Source organism: Procambarus clarkii, chromosome 80 (genome assembly GCF_040958095.1).
Source record: "Procambarus clarkii isolate CNS0578487 chromosome 80, FALCON_Pclarkii_2.0, whole genome shotgun sequence".
NCBI lineage: Eukaryota > Metazoa > Arthropoda > Malacostraca > Decapoda > Cambaridae > Procambarus > Procambarus clarkii.
Window position 1 is genome coordinate 20512507 of NC_091229.1, and position 24665 is coordinate 20537171.

The following is a 24665-nucleotide window of genomic DNA, read 5'->3' on the forward strand; positions in this document are numbered from 1 at the left end:
CCCAAGCATTTCTGCCCCGCCAGCGAATCGATCCCGGAATCCAGGATAGTTCGATAAGGAAATGTTTACCATTGCGTTCCCGAGCCCATGATGTGCCTCCCAAACCTTTCCACTACCGCTCACAGGATGGATGAGTATGGATGTACATTAACTGATTGATTGATGAAGATTAAGCCACCCAAAAGGTGGCACGGGCATGAATAGCCCGTAAGTGGTGGGCCTTTTGAGCCATTACCAGTATCAAGAACTGATACTGGAGATCTGTGGAGGTGCGACTGCACCCTGTGTGACGGGAGATGTCTCCGGTGTATATTAACTGAACTAAACTCAAACAATAAAGAGGAGCTGAGCGCGTTGTTCCAATAACTATCCACGAGTTAAAGGGAGGGTACACGTACACAGAGGGTTGGAGTACAAGCCAACCATTCCCCCATTGACCTATAATGTGGGGAATTGGACCCACGAATAACAAACATAACACTCCGTCAATTTCGCGAGCCGCTATGATTTACATCATGAGAGGGTAGAAATAGCCTAAGCTACTTTATCCCTTTGAGATGTATTTCTTTCTTGTCTCAATAAACATACTTCAACTTGAACTGTACATCATATTTTGACGCTGGGATATTTTACGTCAAAATACGATTTATTATTAGAGAGGACAGATGGATTCGAGAGGAAAGGTTCCACTCTTGAGAAATTGTTGTGTATACCATGAGATTACAATGTATTCCTATGTATACCATGTATTGCCATGTATTAGGTTACAGTCCAAGACCTATACAACCTGCTTAAGTTGTTAAGTTCATAATCAGGGATCCCGGGTTTGATTCCTGGCAGGAAAGAAATGCTTGGGTATGTTTCATTTCACCTAATGCCTCCGTTCACCTACCAGTAAATAGGTATCCGGGAGTTAGGTAATTGTTGTGGAGGCTGCCAGCTGTGGCTATTATAAGGTACAGCCCACAGCTGTGGCCATTATAAAATACAGCCCACAATCACCCTTATAATATAAAGCCTAGTATAAATGCCCCTCTGAACATCATAACATGGGACAGCCGCAACAGACAACTGGATCAGCTACTTACAGAGAATACACGGCGTCACGCTCCAGCTGGAAACCTCCACGATCCCTTCCTTCGGCAGCCACTGCAGGAGTCACGTGTCAGCCAGGGTGCTTTGGTCAATGTGGGCGTATGCGGGCCCAAGAAACAATTAAATGTTTGGTATATGGTATATAAAGCACAAATAGCTTTATATACCAAACTAACGCGGAGGAAATCCGGTCCCAGGCCGGGGCTGAGTGATTTGGAATTGAAATCGATCACATGTATGCACTCGCCAGCTCACTACCAAGTGTCTCACTATCGTTGCAAAAATGGTTCAATCAACCAGCAAGTTTAACTGTTAAATCACCAACTTTCAACCACATGTTTACTGCTTCCTCGCCTCTATTATTCGCATTTAACGTGTGTCATACAGTTCATTAGATGCTTATATGCTCAAAAAGTGTCTTAATCGGCCTTCTTCCTCTCGCAAAGGCTTGTAATTCGTAATTTACAGACAGGAGTTCCACAACACTCAGCTGTCATGGCGCGAGGTTGTTTGTTGATGGAGAACAGCTGATGGGGACACACCATCAGCTGTTCTCCGTCAACAGGATATTTGACGCTGGGCCTAAGGCCTGATAACTTTTGGAGGTTTATTAAGGCCACCACAATAGCATAATGACTGACCAACCAGCAGGTATACACTATGCTCCGGAAGATGGTCCACGGTAAACTCTCAGTCATAATAGATATAGAAGCGAGAAGTTGGGTTCGCTTCTCAATTGTTATACATTTAATTTGTTTCTTAAATGGAAACGAAAACAAATTTGGCATTACTGTATATATTTCAAAATAGTTTACAAGACGATTTATGTTTAGGAAATTAAATATATATTTTAATTTATATATGTAGTGGTTGTTCGTCGACGTTTGCTTTTGTTCAGAACGAACTGAGGCTTCGAGACATTGGGACAGACACTCAAGAATCATATGATAATCAAAAAAAAAATAAAAAAAAAATTGAAAATAATAATTGAAAACTTTTGCTCTGCAATCAATCTGCTGTTCCTCCACCCTCATCCGTAGGCCACTATATATGTGAATAAATTAGAAAACAAAATATGAATTAGATCCGTTAGAATGCTGTTCAAAGCTGTAAACGATCATAAATCGCATTCATCTATTTTAATGCACTTTGTAATTAAAATCTGTATTTTCTCATATATTAAAATACAATCTATTATATATGTATTAGAATTATATATGTACGGTCAGGTTAGATTAAGTGTTGGCAAGCTATTTGCATTTGCAATACCTGGTTAAATGTGACGTGTGCTGCGACCCAGCCTCAGGCTAGGCTCGACATTTTTCTCGAGCAATGCTTCGTTCACGTCCTCTGCTCGAAACCCACTTCTCTAGAAATGCTTCATTCACGTGTTGCAAATACCAAAAGTGGCCAACAGAACCTAACCACCCAAGTAAGTAAGTAAGTAATTATCAAAAGAAGGCACCAAACCGGGAAGGCTATGTAGCACCATCAAATACGCAAAATAATCAGAGGGCGCTAAATATCACCAAGGATGCCAAGACGAGAACAAAAACGCATAAGGCGAACGATATCAAAAGTATCCGAGTCACCAAGAATTCTATCGAGGGGACAGGTGACCGCGAGGGGCGGTCGGAAAGCAAGACACACGCTCGTCCTGGAAGTCAGGACATTCAAGAAGGACATGCACGACCGTAAGAGGGACAATGCAACTAGGACAATAAGGAGCAAGGCGGCGCTCCATCAAGTGACCATGGGTTAAGCGAGTATGGCCAATACGCAACCTCGCCAGAGCTGTTTCCCACCGCCGGTTACGGTGGAAGGAGGACGGCCACGAGGAAACACAACATTTAAGAGTACGTAGCTTGTTACCAGTAACAGACAACCAAGAAGCCTGCCAACGGGTAAGGACTGAGGAATGGATAACCGGGTAAAAGTCGGAATACGGAATGCCTTTACGAGAGATGGGACAAGAGCGGACAGCTTCCTTAGCGGCAGCATCCGCACGCTCATTTAAAGACACGCCAATATGGCTGGGAACCCAACAAAACTCAACCGACTTAAATTTACTGTGAACGAGAAACAGCCAATGCTGGATCTCGACAACTACTGGATGAACTGGATTAAAGCACCCGAGAGCCATGAGGGCACTACGAGAGTCAACAACAACCACAAAGGAAGACTGACAACGAGAAAGCAGGAGACGAAGAGCATAGAGAATAGAGAATAGCATAAAGTTCCGCCTAACCACCCAAGTTAACCTATACTATTTAGCACACTCTAGTATGAAATATTATTATCTTGCATTTGTTTTTTAATACGCATTATTTGGGTTCAGCAGCCCCAAATAACGAACCTAGCCTGAGGACAGGTAGAAGCCCGTCTTTGCTTCGGCCGAGCAAGTCCGAAGACTCATTTATAAATTTTAACGTACGTACTGTCGAATCAAAGACGGTATTTTTCGTATTATAAATTCCTAGGTTCGTATCCTGGCTGGGAAAGATGACTACAGGCGGTAGTCCTTATAACTGGCCTCTGTTCACCCAGCAGTGATTGGGTCCCCGATTTTGAAATAATTGGCTGATCGTATTCTAGTTTAACTAATGGGCCACAGCAATGAACTATGGGCTGGGAAAGTTGTCACCCTGCTAACAGGAGTCACCAGTCTTTTGTTCCTTAATCTACCTGTGTAGAAAAAAAAAAAAAAAAAAATTGGTTATATCAAAGGAAACAGTATATAGTTATTTATATTTAGTTATTATTTAGTAAAGTCAGAGTGGGTACTCATTGAAAATGGAGTGCTCTAGGACTAGGTATTGTGACCCTTATTCATATTATACATTATATATATATATATATATATATATATATATGAATGAATTTGAGTGGATATGAATTAGGAACCACCTCAAATGGGCAATAAAACAACAGCAGTTTCCTTAATTTTTAAGTTTTAAAACCTGCAGCATAGGGGAAAGTGGCAAAGATCAAAACACGCATTCTCTCAAGGGTAGAAAAACAAATCACGTCTAAGTTTTGCTTTTATTACATCAACAGTAATTAAGGTGACACGAGGACTTGGTCATGTAAAAATAAGGCATATAACAAGTGCAAATGTGGGAGAATTAGAACCAGATCTACAAGATTAAAAAACAAACCCATATATAGAGTACTACAATATTCTTTCCTACGGATGAGATAAAAGCAGGCTCACCCATTATGCCCTTATTCATTACAATTATCACTGAACATAAACCATTAATGGTGGATGAGCCACTACACTCAAGCAATAAAAATGTAATTATGATATAAATGATGCAGATATAAAAATAGATATGGTAGTGAGGAACAAAATTTTGTCTACATCAGCCCTGAACAAATGCTGATTAAGTACACTATTCATTGCCTTTCTGAAATACCCAACATAACAATCCACCAAATCATTTACATGTAAATGCACCAGTTATTTACTGTTTAAATAATTTAAGCTTAATATATCATTTGTTTCAATGGTAACATTGAATGAATTTTGAAAAAAAATATTGCATTTTGAGAGTATAAATAATATTTGTACACAGTGACGAATCTATAAACTAATGGTTGGGGCCCAGTGTAAATAAATAGTGTCATATTATTAATTTAATAAATACAGTATATACTGTATATATATATATATATATTAAAACAAAGCTTAATTTATCTATACTGCAAATTCTAATTACTACAATTGAGATTAGACCCAGACCCAGACCCCTTATCCATTGTACTGTATAAATTATAGCTGGATCATAATCCTTTCAACGTAATAAATTGTTGTATGAACTGAGATCCTATGGAATACAATACTGTACCAATGAGCAATACTATATGTTAAATATTATTATTGCACATACAGAATTAAAGTTTGTAAATGGGACTTTTTATAAGGGAGTTTTTGATTAATCAAAGTTAGATTTAAAGATGCTTCACTGTGTAACATTAAAGCTTTCATAAACATCACATTAATAAAAGAATAACTTTATTATCTAATCAATAATAATTTCTAAAGAAACTTTTCTAAATGGTTAAGTAATGTGGCAAGCAACTTTGACGTAGCTATTCTCCACACTGAATCATAATCGACTTTTATTTCTCTCACTTCGAGTAGGAGTCGAGATGGAGACTGTCGAAGCTTTCAATTGGTATTATCTAGTAAGTAATTATCAAAAGTCAATGCTTATCCAGTATAGCTGTATAGCATTGTCTATTGGAACACAATATCCATGTTGCTGTTACTCAATAACACAGTAAAGTGCAACTGACATTCCTAATACACAATACAGTCCTATGAATCACTATTATCTATATCTTTGCTCCTCCATAAGAGCTCCTCATCACTGTATTGTTTGCGTATGTAGAGTCTTCCCCTAGATATTTGTAATGCATTCAAGTGTTGCTCATTAACATCAAAGAATTCTTCATAGTGTTCTTGCTCTCATAAAGGGGAACATCACTACTTGCTTGCATCAGGAAACAAGCAAGCACAAACAAGTGAGAAAGTATGAGGGTAGAAACATGGAACCGTAAAGACATATATGGGCGGAGGGGGAAGACAACGAACAGGAAATATAAAGGTTAAAGTAGAGATAGTTGAACAGACCACAAATTGGCACTACAGTCTTAGTGTACTCAAAGTGTAGTCAATTACTTTACGTCCCTGGGTAATCTAAGGCGATTCATAGGAGAAAGCGCTAACATGGTATGACTATACTGTACAGCATTTGGAAGGAATATGGGGACAAGAATATGGGGTACAGCAACAAGCAGTTGGGGTATGAGGACAAGGAGCTGGGTTATGGGTACAAGGAGCTGGGTTATGGGTACAAGGAGCTGGTTATGGGTACAAGGAGCTGGGGTATGGGTACAAAGAGCTGGAGTATGGGAACAAGGAGCTGGGATATGAGGACAAGGAGCTGGGATATGAGGACAAGGAGCTGGGTTATGGGAACAAGGAGCTGGGATATGAGGACAAGGAGCTGGGTTATGAGTACAAAGAGCTGAGGAATGAGAACAAGGAGCTGGGTTATGGGTACAAGGAGCTGGGATATGAGAACTAGGAGCTCAGATATGAGGCCAGGAATATCAAGGAACAAACAGCAACCCTGAAATAAGAGAGGGGGGCCATCTGATCTATTGCCCATATGAATTTATACAGTATTACAATTTCAAAATACTATAATAATATTGAAAATGCCCATTAGACTTGACTGTGTTATCAGAATATACTCTGAAGTCTTGTTAACATCAAAAACAAATATATGACAGTGTCCCAAGTAATAGAATTTGAACACTAACAGTAAAATACAGTATTCCCACTTTCACTATGTGAATTGTAATAAATTTAAAATTAGCAAACCCTTAATATATAAAAATATGAAAGAAAGAGTATAATAAGATATGCACACAATATAAAAAACAGTACAAAATGCATATTTCAGATTGTCAGTTACATTGGGTATGTGATAAACATTATATGTAATGACTAGTCCACTTTTTGTAACCTTGTTACTTGACACCAAAAATGTAAAATAAAGTTTGATATAAAGCAGCTTCCTTACAGTTATTAACCACTACAGCAATAGGGACTACAGGAACACAACCGACAAAACTCAAGAGGTAGAGGTAACAATGATATGTACATTTACTTGCTAACATGTTTGGCATATAGGAAGCTGTTGGCTCACTTTCACACCATTAAAACTAATCTTCCTATAATTACATATCGTATTTGGAATATAAACCTTTCAAGCAAAAGTCAATCTCTTTGATTATCTCCACACAATATAACTGAATGATAAAATACATGGCAGCTCACTGCAACATATATATAAACACGAAAGAGTTTTTGGTTTTTCACAGTACAGTATTTCAGAGTCAGTTCTGCCCATTGAGAATCATTATCCTGACTCAACTATGGCTTCTTCATCCAGCATGAAGGACAGAAGCTTGGAGGAAGACCTAATGGAAGAAACACATAATGGAGCCAATAACAGTTAAAAAGATCCACTATTTCAAGACCTAGAAAATTAAACTGAATTATACGGGACTGGTAGAAGAAATAGGAACAAAAAAAATTTTGCTTTCTTATTTCAGAAAAATACTATGAATAAAATCTTGTCATTTTTTAAAACAATACATACCCCCATAGCCATATAAAATGGCAGTGATTTTACAAAGCATTTCACTAGTACCCTGGGCCAGGCTTTGACAAGCATTTACGTATCTACTTACGAACCTGTACATCTTTTCACAATCTTTGGCGGCTTAGTTTACATTTATTAAACAGTTTATGAGCTCCAAAAGTACTAGAAGGCTGTTTATAACAATAACAACATTTGATTGGAAAGTTCTGATGCTCATACGCTGCTTAATGAATGTAAACAAAACCTCCAAAGATTGAGAAAAGATGTACAGGTTTGTTTCATAAGGTTCATAAGTAGACTCACAAATGCTTGTTGAACCCTTGCCCTTGTTGATCTCGTGAGGAGCTCATCTCGAGTGACAATTTCAGTAGCATTATTTTCTTTCTAAAAACAAAACCTTTCTAATTTTCCCAACAAAAACAATATTATTTAACCCATAAGAGTTTCTCCATTTAAAGCAAAGGCTTCTAATAAAATTTTAATAACTTGGGGTATGAGGATAGTGTTTGCATTCAAATCAAATTTCATGCTCAATGTTATTCAGGCAAAATTCCCATCAATATGACTACTGCAGGAAATACATTTACCATATTGCTAATCTTAGGTAAACAAAATACACCTGAAATGCCTCTAATCTCAGCTTAACAAAATACATCTACAATGTCACTAATCTCAGCTAAAGAAAATACAGTGCACCTGCAATGCCTTTAATCTCGGCAAAACAATATTTTAGTTAAAGCCAACCAAACACAGAACTAAAGAAATTCTTTCTCAAAGAAAAATATAAATTAAAATGACTATAGACAAAATTTCAATACATAATGATGCAATTCAATGACACAAAATAAACATATTAGTCAATCCTTATGTGAATAAAGAGGAAATGTCTCTGCCAAGTTCTCAATAAGTAATTATCAAAAGAAGGCACCAAGCCAGGGAGACTATGTAGCACCACCAGTGCCACTGAATATTCAAAAGGCGCTAAATATCACCGAGGATGCCAATACGCAAACAAAAGCACATAATGTGGGGGATATCAAAGGTATCAGATTCATTAAGGATTCTATTGAGGGACATTTGGAAAGCAAGACACATGAACATCTTGAAAACTGGGATATTCTACAAGGAGGTGCATAGCTATAAGAGGGACAATGCAGTTCGGACAATAAAGAGCAGGGTATTGTTCCATTAATTGACTGAGTTAAGCATGTATAGTCAAATACATAATTTAGCTAGATCCATTCCCCAATGCCAATTATGGTGGTAAGAGGCAGGCCAAGGCAACAGGCTGCCCCGTAAGAGCATGTGGTTTGTTACTTGTAACACCAGACCAACGATCCTGCCAATGGTCTCGGATTGAGAAATGAATGACTGGGTAGAAATATGAATAAGGAATGCCTTTTTGGGAAATAGGAAAAGTGCGGAAAGCTTCCTTAGTGGCAGTGTCTGCACTCTCATTTAAGGTACAGTAATATCAATATGGCTGGGAACCTAGCAAAACCTGTCTTAAATCTGCTAGAAAGTAAGCAATTATCAAAAGAAGGCACCAAGCCGGGAAACACTATGTAGTGCTATCAGTGTCACTGGATGGTCAAAAGGTGCTAAAAATCACTTAGGAATCCAATAAGAGAATGAAAGCGTATAAGGTGAGCAATATTAAAGGTGTTGGATTCACCTAGGATTCTATTGAGGGACAGTTGGGAAGCAAGTACTGTACATAATTATCAGTATGTAACCGATATCACTAAGGATGCCAATAGGAGAGCAATAGGACACTGCAAAAGCACATAAGGCGAGCGACATCAAAGGTATCGGATTCACCAAGGATACCATCACAGGGCAAATGACTGCAAGGAACAGTTAGGAAGCAAGACACATGAACGTCCTAAAAATCAGGACATTCAACAAGGAGATTTATGACTAAGAAAGACAATGCAGTTTGGACAATAAGGAGCAAGGCAGCACTCCATTAAGTGCCTTTGAGTTAAACGTATATGGCCAATAAGTAACCTCGCCAGAGCAGTTTCCCACTGCCAGTTTCGGTGGGAGGAGGAAGGCCAAATGGACAGGCTACCCTTAAGAGCATGCAATTTGCTACCAGTACAGTAACTCAAGTCCAATAATCCTGCAACCATACACGAATCAAGAAATGAAGAACAGGGTAAAAATCAGAATAAGGAATGCCTTTCCAAGAAATATTACAAGAGCGGATAGCCAGCTGAGCAGCAGTGTCCGCAAGCTAATTTGAGGGAATACCAATATGGTTGGAAATCCAGCAAAGCTCAACAAAGCTTAAGACAATTACAGATAAGAAACAGCCAATATTGGATTTCAACTACCACATGATGCATAAGATTAAATGACTCCAGAGCCATGAGAGCACTGCAAGAGTCAACCACACTGACAAAGGAGCATTGACGATGGAAAAGCAGCTGACAAAGAACACACACTATTGCATACAGTTCAACTGTGAAGATGCTAGCCTCTGGGGGTAAGCAGCACATGTAGATCTCGAAAGATCTCAATAAGAAGATAAACATTTGGTGATGCAAATTAGCCAATCCTTGTGTGAATAAAGAGGAAATTACCCTTGGCAAAGATCTCAATAAGATAAGCTTTTAGCATTGCAAGATAAACCAATCTACAACATAAAACATTGAATTAAGCAGCCCAAGTGCTAGAAAGTTTGGAGGCTGAAATAAAATTAATAGTGATTACAACCATATACTGTGCTGTGTGTGTTTCAAATTCCATGAGGGTAACTGAGAAGGTTATCAATAAGCCAGTGCATTCTAAGATGTGAACTGATTAGTATATGGAAAGGCTGGCATGATGACTTAAGAGTGAATGTAATGAGAAAGAGGTGTTGGCAGTATATATGGATGTCGCTGTGTATGTGGTGGATGTGATGGCTGTGGCTACAGTGGATGCAGAGGGTGTGGCTATGGTGCAGTTTGTAGCGGATGTAGCCTTTTACCCGCTAAAGATGTGGATGAGATAGAATGTTCAGTTTCCACCACCATGCGATAAGAAGGATCAAAAGGACTACATGGTCACGAGAGCACTTGGAAAGTCAACTACGATAACCAACAATCGTTGGCTTGTGAATTATAACACACTCAGATCATAATAAATTGAATAAAGCTCTGCAGTAAAAGTACTTGTCTCTAGGCAACATGTGGCGCAATAAAGTTTTATCATCGATAGTTAGCTAACAAGCCACCTCCATTAGAAAATTTTGCCCTGTTAACAAATGGAGCAGTAGTGTGTTTGTTAGTGGAAATGTGTAACGAAAGGCATGACAAGTGCCTTTCCTGCAGTGGCTGTGGTGGTTACAATGACTGTGGATGTGGCTGTGGCGGATTAAGCTTTAAATGGTTTAAATAGGTGGAAAGAAATTAGTAATAAAAAAGTGTGAGTATGGCAGAGGTAGGAGTTTGATGCTTGGGACACCTGTTGATGAATGACAGTAATTATGAGGAAGATATACAAGAAAGAAACATAAGGGTTTCAGCGATTGGTAGACAACTTACTTCATGGAAAGATCAGGTAAAGCATTATACAAGGGACAGGTCTCACGATAGCACATGGTTAGAAGATCATCCTGAGGTTATCTTGAGATGATTTCGGGGCTTTAGTGTCCCCGCGGCCCGGTCCTCGACCAGGCCTCCATCCCCAGGAAGCAGCCCGTGACAGTTGACTAACACCCAGGTACCTATTTTACTGCTAGGTAACAGGGGCATAGGGTGAAAGAAACTCTGCCCATTGTTTCTCGCCGGCACCCGAGATCGAACCCGGGACCACAGGATCACAAGTCCAGTGTGCTGTCCGCTTGGCCGACCGGCTCCCCAGAGATCATGTCTACAAAGGGATCCTTGAGAGACTTTTGTTCAGTAGCTGCCATTTTGGAGGGTTGTTTTGTTGCAAGGCATCAGACATAAATCATTATTACTGGAAATCAAGAAAAGAAGCCATTCATTAATACCTGAATCACATACAAATTTAGGCCTACAAAATAATGTTTGTATGAATAATTTGATAAAATGCAAAATAACAGATCTTGCATAAGTATTATCATGTCTGATTTAGCACAATTTATCTATATATTAAGAGTAATATCAGTAACTTGCAAAATAAAATTATATACACAAAAATGAATTAAGAAGCAGATCTTCTTGGCCACTTTCACATTAGGCCTATATTTGCAGCCTTTAACTTTGGACCCTGTAATCCCCCTAAAAATAAAAGCATATCCAGGTAGTGTAATAACAATACTTCATATGTTGTTGTTATTGTTGTTTTAGATTTAGCTACTTGGGACTATAATTTCCATGTTGCACGGGCTATGGTGAGCCCGTAAAATTTCAATTTGATTTATCCAAAATGGGGAAAAATTACTGCGTCTGGTTTAGGACCGGGCCGCGGGGGCGCAAAGCCCCGGAATCATCTCAAGGTAATGTTTGCATTGACAAGATTCAAGTTACCAGCAGCAACAGCAGCAGTCCAGCAACCAGGAGGCCTGGTCAACGACCGGGCCGCAGGGACGCTAAGCCCCAGAAGAACCTCAAGGTAACCTCAAGGTAACATACCACACATACGCACTGTTTAGGTACAGTACTGACAATACCCCATGCATTCGGGCGATGATAATACAGTACTCAGGTGGCCATACTTGCCAAAATATTTTTAATACTTTTTGACCAGTTGTATTCTTAGATATTGAAACTTACTTGAACTGGATGTTATAATGTCTGAAAAACTGCTGTTACGAAAAAAATACATTAACTAAAATATTGCTTAACTTAAACAAAAAATTAAAAAGAAAATTGAGCATTGCAGGTTCCCTGATAAGACTACTTGCTATATATATATGGACCTTTTCTATACATTTTAATAACAAAGACCAATCTATTATGAAGGATTTATACTCTAATTTTGGCCCTGTAATAAACAAGATCAGCATTTCTTTAACAATATGCACAACCTTAATAAACTGCTGTTACAAGCTGTTTTACAGACTGTACTATAAGCAATAAATTGCCTTAGAAATTGTAACAATTATATATTCATTGACATAATGGCAAATAATTATTGAACATCTCTATTTTTTCACGGCACAAACTTGGCCATTTACAGATCTTGACAAAAATATCTGGGAACATCACACAAAAAAGTGATACCAAAATGTCCGAGAACAATTAACACATATCCTCCCAGTTCTTATATATTATATCCGGCTACGGAATAAAATATACTTCAAAGTAACTAACCTTCATGAAACTGAAGTCAATCGTATTGCAAAATAAGTATTTCTTCATAAAACTGAAGCCAACAGTATTAAATGTTCATTACCTTGTGCAACATCAATTCTACATCAACAATTTTCACTATGAAAAATATCTGTTCACCATAGGGAACAATCTGAAAAGCTTTGTGGTTCTATGTTTAGTCATCATATAAAATGGCTACAAATTATGCCTGGGGTTACCAAAAGTCAAGTCAATATAACTGGAATATCAATATTTGTCTGATTTGGACCCCTTGGCAACGTCCCAAGGATAACCAGGCAGCTAGCTTCGGGAAACAACCGAAGGGCCCACCGGAAAGAAGCATTTAATCAACATTCAACACTTTTTGAATTTAACATTGCATTCAGGATCATTTTTGGAATAAAATGCATCAATTAAACATATTTTCAATGTTTGTTAGTTAGATCTTGACTATCGCCCTCCAAGCATAACTTTTTTTTTTGTTCGAAGTAAATTTATTATTTAACACAAGGTTAAATCTGCCTTAGCCAACATACATAATGCAAGTACTGTATGTAACATATAGCAATATCTAATCCTCAGCAATAACTGGCTGAAAATAACATTCTTATACAGTACAGCACATCACAAAATTCATAAAAAATATTTCACTTTGAATGATATTGCATATATTCCACACCTTTCCATGCAAGTGACACCTATCTGTATGCTATGAAAATACTGTACAAGTTCTACTGATAAACCTTGACATTAATGAAGTTTACCTGAAAAACTTAAAAAAAAAAGATACGGAGGTAGTGCACAACTTTTTCCAAGATAAATGCTGCCTCTGATGCTAATTTGTGCGAATTTCAAGTTGGGGGAGGAAAAAAAAAATATCTGCATGTGATTTATGCATGTGTATAATTACCTATGTGTAGTTACAGGATGAGAGTTATGCTCGTGGTGTCCCATCTTCCTACCACTCTGTCATATCTGTCATTGTATGTACTAGCTCTACCTATAAGTCAACCAATCCTTGTAAAAATTTATTGTATGTATGTACCTTACCTAAATAAAATTGTATTGTTGTATTGTATATAACGCTTTGAAACTACAGACGGTTTAGGCCTCCATCACCTTCTCACCTAACTTGTTCAAACCATCTACCACTCTGTTTGCAAAAGAAAACTGTCTAATAATTTTTGGCACCTCTTTTTTCTTAGCTTGAATCTGTGACCTATTGTTCTTGAAATTACATACATACATAGAGTTCTTACATTCTTGTAAAGCCACTAGCATGCACAGCATTTCGGGAAGATCCTTAATCCTAATTTTTCCTTGGAATACGACCTCCAAATCATTAACAACCAGATACTCATTCACTGCTGGGTGAACAGAGGCTACAGTTAAGGATTGGTGCCCAGTCAATCCTCCCTGGCCAGGATACGAACCCAGGCCAAAGCGCTTGCGAAGCGCCGGGCGAGTGCTTTTCCAATGTGCCCCAGGGTCATGCTAAATTACTGTTTTCAGGAATTTCTTTGGTCGATTCCCATTTTTATTTTGCAAGTGGTGATCCTAACACCTCTTTTTCTTCAATCTTCGGTATATTTAATGCCTTTAGCCTCTCTCTGTAACTCTTGTTTTCACTTCTCGAAGCCATTTTGTAGCATGCATTTGCACCTTTTCCATTTTATTGATGTGCTTCTTGAAATATGTTTACCATAAAACTGTTGCATATTCCAATTTTGGTCTCATAAAAGTCACGAATAGTGTGTATGCACATGCGCATGTATGCAAGAGCACTCACCTAGTTGAATTAGTGGAGATTTCCCTCTAACTCCTGGTACCTGGAATGAACTAATTGACTGGTGTAATGCCTACCAACCCATTTGGGCTGTTACATATACACGAGTACATGTATCAGGTTGGAATCCACTTCTCCTCACAATGCATTCTGCTTAGTCACTACTCCTGCCAGTTTAGAAATTCCTCATGATACTTACTCATTTCAACTTTCTCATCTGTAGCTATCTTTGTTAATTCTAGGCAAGAAGACTGACAGTAGAGAGGTGGGACCAAAGAGCCAAAGCTCAACCCCTGCGAACACAACTAGGCGAGTACAACAGCTGCCCAACTCAAAGGTACTTATTGCTAGGTAAACAGAGCCATCAGCTGAAAGGAAATGTGCCCAAATATCTCCATCCTGAAGCAGGAATCTAACACAGGACCTTTTGGTTGTGACCCGGCTGCACTGACCATTGTGTAACTTATCCAAGTAAGTAATTATCAAAAGAAGGCGCCAAGCCGGGAAGACTATGTATTACCGTCAGTGTCGCTGGATATTCAAAAGGTGTTAAATATCACTCAGGATATCAATATAAAAACAAAAGGGCACAAATCAAGTGATATCAAAGGTATCGGATTCACCAAGGATTTGATCAAGGAACAAATGATCCCGAGGGACAATAGGAAAGCAAGATATACGATCGTCCTGAAAATTGAGACATTCTACAAAGAGATCCACGACTAAGTGGGACAATGGAGTTTGGACAATAAGGAGCAGGAGCTCCATCAAATGCCTACGAGTTAAGCATGTGTGGCCAATACACAAATAACCTAGTCAGTGCTGTTGTAACATATCTAAGTCCTCCTTCAATATTCTGTAGTTTCTGGTGTCCTTATTCCCACCAGCTTTACACTGTATGCAAATGTCAATATGTACAGTCTATTTCCTCTGGTTTGTCATTTATGCAAATCAGGGATAGTATAGGATAATAGAATCAGTCCTTCAAGAATCGCCATTTGTGTCCTTATTCATACCTTCTTTTAAAACTATGAATAGAGTCATCATTTTCAGCCACTCATACTTATTTCATTTACTGTTATTACACACTGCCTTTAATTTATAAATATTGAAAATCTGCAGTGGTTTTGAATATACAGTACTGTACAGTACTACTCTTTGGTGGCTATACCAACTGTCAAGCAATATTTATGTAGTAATCTGGGAACGTGGCATCTGGTTCTATATTTTAATGGTACTGTACCTATAACAATAATCTTCAGCCATACATTACGTGACATTCATTTACTGTACTGCATACTAATCTTGCGGGTGTTCTATTGTGGGCTATAGTGCAGTACAGTATACGAATTTTCCAATTCATTCTGTCTTTCTTCGTAGTTCATATTTCTTAGTTCTGGGGTCCACTTGATCCCTGTGATTTTTTTTCCATTTTATTAATGTGTTTATGGGCAGCTGCCATACTATAACTACCATATCCCAACTTCAGTTTAACATACAGGTATCTCTAATTTATTTTTTTTCCATTTCTCTCTCAACGTACTGTACTTGAATACTATCCTATTACAGTATTTGCCAATATCATACAAAATTTCCCCCGTGACAGTATTTATATTATTTTTATGGATGATGTGCACATCTCTTGATCAAAGTAAGTACTGTTAGGTCTGACTAGTACCTAGCCAAGTGCAAGGTAAGGTAATTATCAAAAGAAGGCACCAAACCGGGAAGGCTATGTAGCACCATCAAAGTGCGAAATAATCAGAGGGCACTAAATATAGCCGAGTGCAAAGAGGGACATACCCATGCCTTCAGTAAGACGAGGTTCAACAAGCCAATTAAAGCCTGTTCACACCACGGTATAGTTGGTGGTTTGAGGAGGAACGTGCACATTCCCTGCTAGCGCGCAGGTGGAACTAATGTTAGAATAGCTTTACCGCCAAGTGGCTTGTGAATCTTGGGGCTTTGCTGTTCCATTTTCTATGGTTTTTAACCATGTTTGTATTATTCACAGAGCCTATTTTCACTCCCCATAGCCATTACATGACATTTGACTGGACGCTTATATCACAAAGCACTAACAATGGTGTAGAGAAGCATAAAAGTGTCAAGCGTATTTGCTTGGGCTGAACTGATACTCTATACTGATAAACCAGAATAGATTATCATTTCAGGCCAATATGTTTACCAATTCACATAAGTTCCGAATTTGTGTGAAAAAATGTAATCTGTGACTATTTACAACAATCCTTATAAAACAAAGTGCCTAAATTGGAGACTAATACGAGACCATTTAAACCTTTGAACGATTTGAGTATTGCACGCGAGTATTTCAGTGAGCAGTGATGGGCCAACCCGCATTATCTATTTATTAAAAAGTAATGTGATAACTTGAAAGTACATCTTTTAATTAAGTCTCTTTCTGGTTGAGTGTTTATTATTCAGAAAGAAATTATAGCCTCATTGAAATTACACTGATATCTGTTTTAAATTATGGTTGTCCAACAGTGTCTATTCTTTTTACTTAATTCTGCCAAGTAAACGGCCGATACCCAATTACACATTTGAATTTTCTATATTACACATATTCTTCCCTGATGTGATCATTTATATGCTCAGACATTTTACAAATACTTGCACTTTCTCACCTTAATGTAAAATACCAGTATAAGAAAAATTAGAATACTTATTAACCTGAAAAATGACGTTTAAAAAAAAAAATAGCAGGATGTGAAGAGATGCCTGAAGCTTCCTCACAGCCTCTACCTATGGAATTTGTTTCCTCAAGACCCGAGGTATCATTTGATCTGGATAATGAGCATCACAGCAATTTTGATGCAGAGTTAGTCCAAGTTTCAAAAATGTTTTTAAACTTCATATCCCATTTTTCAGATTCTCAAAATTTGTTTTGGTGGCCAAATTATTCAGAATTTTAACAATTTACATTATATCGAGGTCTGAAGATTTTATGCACCCCCCCCATCTCTCCCTCTCTCTGTCCGTTCGCCTGCCTGCCTGCCTGTGCGTGCGTATTCACCTAGTTGTGCTTGCGGGGGTTGATCTCTGCTTTTTCGACCCGCCTCTCAACTGTCAATCAATCAACTGTTTCTAACTACTTTTTTTTTTCACACCTAGTGTAAGGAGTCTGCCTCCACCACATCACTTCCCAAAGCATTCCATTTGTTAACTACCGTGCCACTTACAACAACAAAATTGACAATCTCTATGGCTCATTTGGGCACTCACTTTCCACTTGTGTCCCCTAGTGCATGTGCCCCTTGTGTTAAATAATCCGTCTTTATCTACCTTATCAACTCCTTTGAGAATCTTGTATGTGGTGATCATGTCCTCCCCCTAACTCTTCTGTCTTCCAGCGACATGAAGTTTAATTCTCATAGTGTCTCCTCGTAGCTCATACCCGTGTGTGTGTGTGTGTGTGTGTGTGTGTGTGTGTGTGTGTGTGTGTGTGTGTATTCACCTAATTGTGCTTGCGGGGGTTGAGCTCTGCTCCTTCGGCCTCCCTCTCAACTGTCAATCAACCCTTCCCCCCCCCCCCCCCCCACACACGCACCATCTCCCCTGGAAGCATCCCGTAACAGCTGTCTAACTCTCGGGTACCTATTTACTGCTAGGTAACAGGGACATCAGGGTGAAAATCTCTGCCCCATTTGTTTTCTGTGATCGCCGGGGACCAAACCTGGACCTTAGGGTTACGAGTCTCAAGTGCTGTCCACTCAGCCACAGGCCCCCCTACCAAATTGTGTGTGTGTGTGTGTGTGTGTGTGTATACACACACACAGTTATACATACATACAGTATATGCACACAATGAACACTAATAAGAAACAAAATGGAATGTTTATTTTAAAAATAAATATAGCTTGCTAAAGTTTGATATTGTCAGAACTGGAAAATGTCCCTGGTTTATGCGAGATTGTTACGAACAACAACAGTGAATCAAGTGAGTTGGCTGAACACAAGAGGATATTAGTGCTGTCAATACGCTTAAATACGCGTATTGACAGTAAATAAATACAATACGCTCTTTACGCTTTGCGTAATAGTGGCTTTAGGCATTGTATGTACTAGCTCTATCTATAAATCTATCAATTTTTGTATCACCTCTTATATGTATGTACTTTACCTGAATAAACATTTGAATTTGAATTTTGGCATACAAATTTTTCTCTCAAGTTCATAGCAATATTGGAGTTTGAAACTTTACCCTTTACAAAATCATTTCTAAAGATGACCTTTCACCTGAAAGAATTACAATACTGTACTTGCAAAAGAGCATCAGATTAAAAAGAAAGATTAAGCTAATATCCTGTACATAGATATTTTAAGTGAACATTTAAGAAAAAATTATGCAGCAAACCAATATATCCTACAAATTATCAAACCTCTTTTTATTGCTTCAGGCAACCTTAACATGAATTGCTTATACATCATTTATCAGTGATGTGAAAACATCTTAAATTCATATTTAGCCACATCAGGACAATATACTGTACATTCACAAAAATATCATGTCTTGCTAAATACTTCCTGACGAGTCAATATAAAACACATATCTTAATCTAATACCACAGTAAAACTGTCTGGTCCCAATATGCTGCAGGTTTTCTTTACAAGCCTTTGTTAAACTCGGCCTGCAGCATTCCGAAAAAAAATCAAAACTAATATGACTGCATTTAACAGATAAGCGTGTCACTCACATGGTCAGGTACAAATGTAGCAAAGTATTCCGAGATGGTCTGAGAATCAAGGTAAAGGATTATTCACCATTTGCTAATTAATTATACATTAGCATCAACTCGCCAACATTTGTTTGAAATATCGATAAATATACATTTGTAAATATCACTAAATCTTGGTATAGTCTCTGTATGGTTATGTACACATAATTCTACCTATATAAAAGTTTCCCTTTATTGTTTAATACCGAATTCTAAAACTTTTGACTTGTGACATCTGCACTCGCACTTATTCCTAATAATTTCTACATACATCAATAATCAGAAAAAGAAAATGTCTACGCAGAACAGGTTTTAAAGGTACACTGGAGAGAGAAGGACTACGTTATGTGTTCGTGACAGTCCCAAGACCGAGCCTCAAACAAACACAGTATTCGAGAACAAGTCGAGCATTACATGCTTTGCAAAACTAATAAAGTTGTTGCTCTCACAGACAGTATAGATGTGCATAGGTATTGGATATATTGTATGTTTAGTATATAAGCTCTATATATTTTATTGCACCTAGTATACTCGTATTAATAACAAAGCCAAACACATGACAACCCTTTTACTTTGGTTCAGCAAGAGCTTAAATGGAAGAAATCACTTTTGACATGAGTTTTACCCATATAAATATATATTAATATAAAACTCACCTTCCTTTGCAATTCAATATCTTTAAATATGTTACAATATTACTCTACATCATAATCCAGAATCAGATAAACTGGCAAGAATGAATTACTGCACATGAATATTATAACACTTTTATAGGTACTGTATCTTACTTAAAACTCAGAATATGAATATGTAAATCCCTCGGGCTTAATAATAGTGGCAAAAACCTGTCCAAGTTCCATGCACAGTTTCTGTATTATCAAGATCTGAGTTCAAATGAACTTTATATAATTCCTTTAGAGGCACTGTCTACTGGCTTCGCTCTGTCAACACATGGAATGCATGCAGTCAAGTTATTGTTCCAGCTATTAGATGACTGGTTTCAAATTATGCTAACGAGTTATAAAACCGATACCCTAAGTACAAATTTACGGATAATGATGTCCGAAAATGGAGTCTATAGTTTTAGGTTAACGTGGTCAAAGAAATCAAAATACAAGTCAGACGAGATTCTGAGAAAGTTGTATAGCAAAGAAATAAGCAAGAAGCAATGCAAAAATGTGAAAGTAGGCAACTTTATGTAATAGTACAACACTAAATGAGCATTTAACATCAGGCATTTTACTTTGAAATATTTCTAGCTTAACAAATGTTGAATAAAATCTATTCCTTGACTTCAGACCCATCATTGCTTAAGATATAACTAACAATACCCCATTAACAGCAGGGTTTTTGGTATCATCAATATATAAACTGGATAAAAATATACATTTGAAGACAATTTCTCAATATAAGAACCTTCTCAAAGTAAAATAAATAGTTCCACATAAGAGAATGTTTGAACAGCATATATGCAAGAATGATAGCACGCATGTATGAATGATAGCAGATAACCACAAAGTTATATACAGTATATCTTTAAACATACATTAATATCAGTGCAAATAGAGGCCTGGGAAGGTAGTAAAATCCTCCCCAGGCTAAGTGCAGGACTGGACAGACTCGTTACTAAATGCCGCTTGCACAGGAACACAAGGTGAACCTAAAATCCACTTTTAAGACAAAAATATAAAAAAATTTAATAAATTTTCCAACTGTAATTACATGCATTACACTGCTAGATAGTACTTTAAATGTTTAAATGTTATAGGCAAAATGGGTTATATCATTCTTAATAAAACATGTTGTATGAGAACCCCCATGTTGGATGAGAACCATGTTGGATGAGAACCATGTTGTATGAGAACCCCATGTTGTATGAGAACCATGTTGTATGAGCACCCCATGTTGTATGAGAACCATGTTGAGAACCTTGTTATCATTCAGAAGCACTATTCTAGGAATAGCAATCAACTGGCTGCAAAAGCATTCCTTGACTTATAAGACACTCGGCAAGTGCTTAATGCAATGGTACTTGTGTAGCTTCCTTATCCCTAAGTAAATAGACACAAACATATCTTAATTTGATTATGTAGAATACTTTACTATACTTTAGACTATAATATTTGTCTATAACTAATACAGAAATGCCAAATAACACAACACTATGCCACAATGTTAAGATATGCGAAATGTACTTAATATACAAACATACTAAATTAGAGAACTAGGGGACAGAGTCATAATAATTGAACTTGCAGGTAATAACTAATAAAATACTTTGTTAGACGACTGAAACAATGCTTATCAGTACTAAAAGCTACACATTATTCAGTGTTAGAATATGCTAATGTATAGATAATATGATCTACTGTATCAGTTATTAAAATTATAAACATACCCTGCCAAGACTGAAACTTTGGTTCTCAAGTTATAAGTTACTCATGTTTATGATACCAACAAAAATTATATGCAACATGTTAATACATACACATTTGTCTTATCTTGTAATGTAGAGTTTAAGATCACCTTCTGTCCCTGATTAAAAAGGCCACAACATTGACAAAAATGACAACGCCCACAACGTGTACTGGACCCTATGAAGCCCAGATGATGGTGCAGTGGGAACGGGGAGCTCCCGGGACACACGCCAGACCCAATAAGGCCTGGGTAAAGGTGCATGGGGGTTATAAATACTGTGCGATACAAGAGAAAGATAAGAGCTCACTTCTTGAGCTAAGGATTAGACCTAAGATTCTTTCCCACCCTCCTTTTCACTTTTCTTAGTTGCAACAAATATGACTATCCTCATTGCTGCCACAAATTGCTGCCTTCCTGAGAGCAAAATCCTTCCTGATATCGTCCCTAGGTGCAGTCAAGTTACCATCTGGTTCTGATTATGTACTTCCACAACATAGTAACCAATATACCTATTAATACACTGTGCGTTAGACACCAAGGAATATATTCTCGTCTTCATTGGTAACTTAAATCTTCTAAAAATCTGAATACACTAAACCATTAATACATAAAATGTATAACATCCTTAAATGTGACAAGAAATAGGAATACAGCCTTTCAGTTATCTCTATAACAACTATGTCAAATATATTTTACAAAACACACAAATATGCATTCAACACAAACCTTTTATATAAACAATAATCCATGCACACACTATGTACCTGTAGTGATTTATTGCGAGTAAATTATAGCACAGTTTAATCTAATAAGCTAAGAACTCTCCCTTTTGTAGTATAGCATGGTGTGAGTACCGACCAAGAACACTTGCGTACACTGCAAAATGTGAATGTGTGTGTCAGAGAAGTGTGTGATGTTTGGCAGTAGTGCATTCCATATTTTACCAGGATACCAATGCTTGGTAATACTGCATGTAATACAAGGGTTCTGAACACTTCAAAGTGACTATTAACGACAAAATTCATTAGTGCTCTGAAGGTTGCATTTTTTGCTTATATTCAAGTAAAATGCAGATTGATTATTTATAAGACACTTAACAATCTATTCGTAAATTACACTAATCATAAGGAAAATAGTAATGCGTATGCTATATACGATGCCACACGATAATAAATGAAAACAAACTCACTACAGTGTTCTTGTGATATTGAGACGCACATAACTAAAAAAAACGTTTAACAAATCACATGATGATTGGAGCACAAAAGGAAATCTCAGATAGCGATTGGAACAGAGTAGAGGGTTAGAGATTGGTATCGCACACACCATGCTAACACCTACAAACAGAACCCATAGTCAGGCTCTCTCTTTTTATCAATAACAACAACATGACCAACCACACAGGAATAACCATATGCACACACACACACACACACACACACACACACACACACACACACACACACACACACACACACACACACACACACACACACACACACACACACACACACACACACACTGACGCTGGAGGCTGACTCCATACACAGTTTCAAGTGTAGATATGATAGAGCCCGATAGGCTCAGGAATCTGTACACCTGTTGATTGACGGTTGAGAGGCGGGACCAAAGAGCCAGAGCTCAACCCCCGCAAACACAACTAGGTGAGTACTAGGTGAGTACACACACATATACACATCACAAAATATATACCTGGTATTAAAAATCTCATTTGTGTATTGTACCGACACTGTTGTTCACCCACAGTCCTCTAATGGCAAGCCTCTTAATGCCTCTTTTATTGAGTTGATAGTTTAAGGCATGATAATCAACTGAAAAAAAAAGTAGTACAAGACAGTTTATTTGAGCAGTCTTAATTTTGTGTCCAATTATTTATATTTATGATGTTACTGATAATTGCAATTAATTATGATTAACTTTAAAAGTAAAAACTTTACAATAAAACAAAATATCACAATGTACTGCACTACTTTTTGCAATTACCTAAGCTGTAATTATCGTCAGAGTGCTTTTACGTACTATCTTAAATATATACTGTAATAGGATAGAATATAAAGTTTAAATTCATCCTTTTAATTGTACCCATAAACATGCTTCCAAACGTCGCCAAAAAACTGTGCGTGATGACTGTGTCGGCCAATATTCTGTAAATGCTATACAAACAATTACTTCATTCAATCATTCATTCATTCGCAATGAAGAAAATAAATATATAAATCAATATGTAAGTAGGTTGATGAGAGGAGAGACAATGGAACTCACTCCAAAGATAACTTCCTCCGACCCATAAAAACTACGATACTTTAAATGCAAGTAGGAATATTTCTTACCCTCTCGTTTCAATATTTCAAGACGAGGAGAACCACACTGAGTGTGATAAAGTCAATTTTATTTAATGTGACCTATATTTTTTTTGCACTATCATTGAGAAAACAAAAATATATATTATAATGACGTAAAAATGTAATTAACTTTGATCATTATTGTAAGCTTACAGTAATTCCTAACGACTCGGAATAAGCCACAGCACGGACGAGTCATTCTTATAGAGTTTTTGGTCATATATTATTTGTGTCTCTCACCGTTACAGAAAATATGGAATTAACAGGCAAAATAATTTCCCACATCAGTGGTAAACATTACGGCATGGCAGACATAGATCAATCACATTATCATAAACTATAGTAAAATATATAATCACCATAAAATTGTACTATAATTACAATATATATATTATATATATATATATATAAAATCAGTCAATGATACTTGTACATTTGCACCGGCCACCACTGGAATCGTCAACACGGAACTCCTGGACTAGCCACACTTTGTTGCAAATGTGTATTAGGAGGTAGGCCATCCAAAATTACGTCCCATCATCTCATAGAATTGCTCATTAAAGGGGGCAAAAAACTTACGTAAACGAGACATTACTGCAGGATCAACATACGGATGTGGTCGACCCTTGGCATCTGTTAAACATTTTTGGAAGGTTTCATTTCTCATACAATAAAAACCTTTAGTCTCATTGAAGTAGAAATTATCAGGCTTTATATGGAGAGGAAGTCTTAAGAACTGTTGCACCTGAAAATGAAATATCAAATTAACGGTGCACACAGACATTTGAGTATTAGTGAAACGTTTACACACA

The 24665-nt window shown here is 37.4% G+C and overlaps 1 protein-coding gene across 12 annotated transcripts in view; it reads right to left on the minus strand.

Moving 5' to 3' along the window:
• Positions 1 to 3343: 3343 nt before the first annotated feature.
• LOC123746263 (heparan sulfate glucosamine 3-O-sulfotransferase 5) overlaps positions 3344 to 24665 on the minus strand; it is a 33713-nt gene continuing 12391 nt past the window's right edge. For 6 of the 12 annotated variants that reach the window (XM_069314879.1, XM_069314877.1, XM_069314878.1 and 3 more), the window contains 2 exons: positions 24433 to 24598; positions 4124 to 23322 (listed from right to left, as the gene is read on the minus strand). In XM_069314879.1, the coding sequence (XP_069170980.1) occupies positions 23219 to 23322; positions 24433 to 24598 (270 nt within the window). In that variant the 3' untranslated portion in view covers positions 4124 to 23218. Of the gene's footprint in view, positions 3781 to 4123; positions 24599 to 24665 lie in introns of those variants that run through there. The other 6 variants (XR_011225146.1, XM_045727595.2, XM_045727599.2 and 3 more) reach the window with 6 other exon arrangements.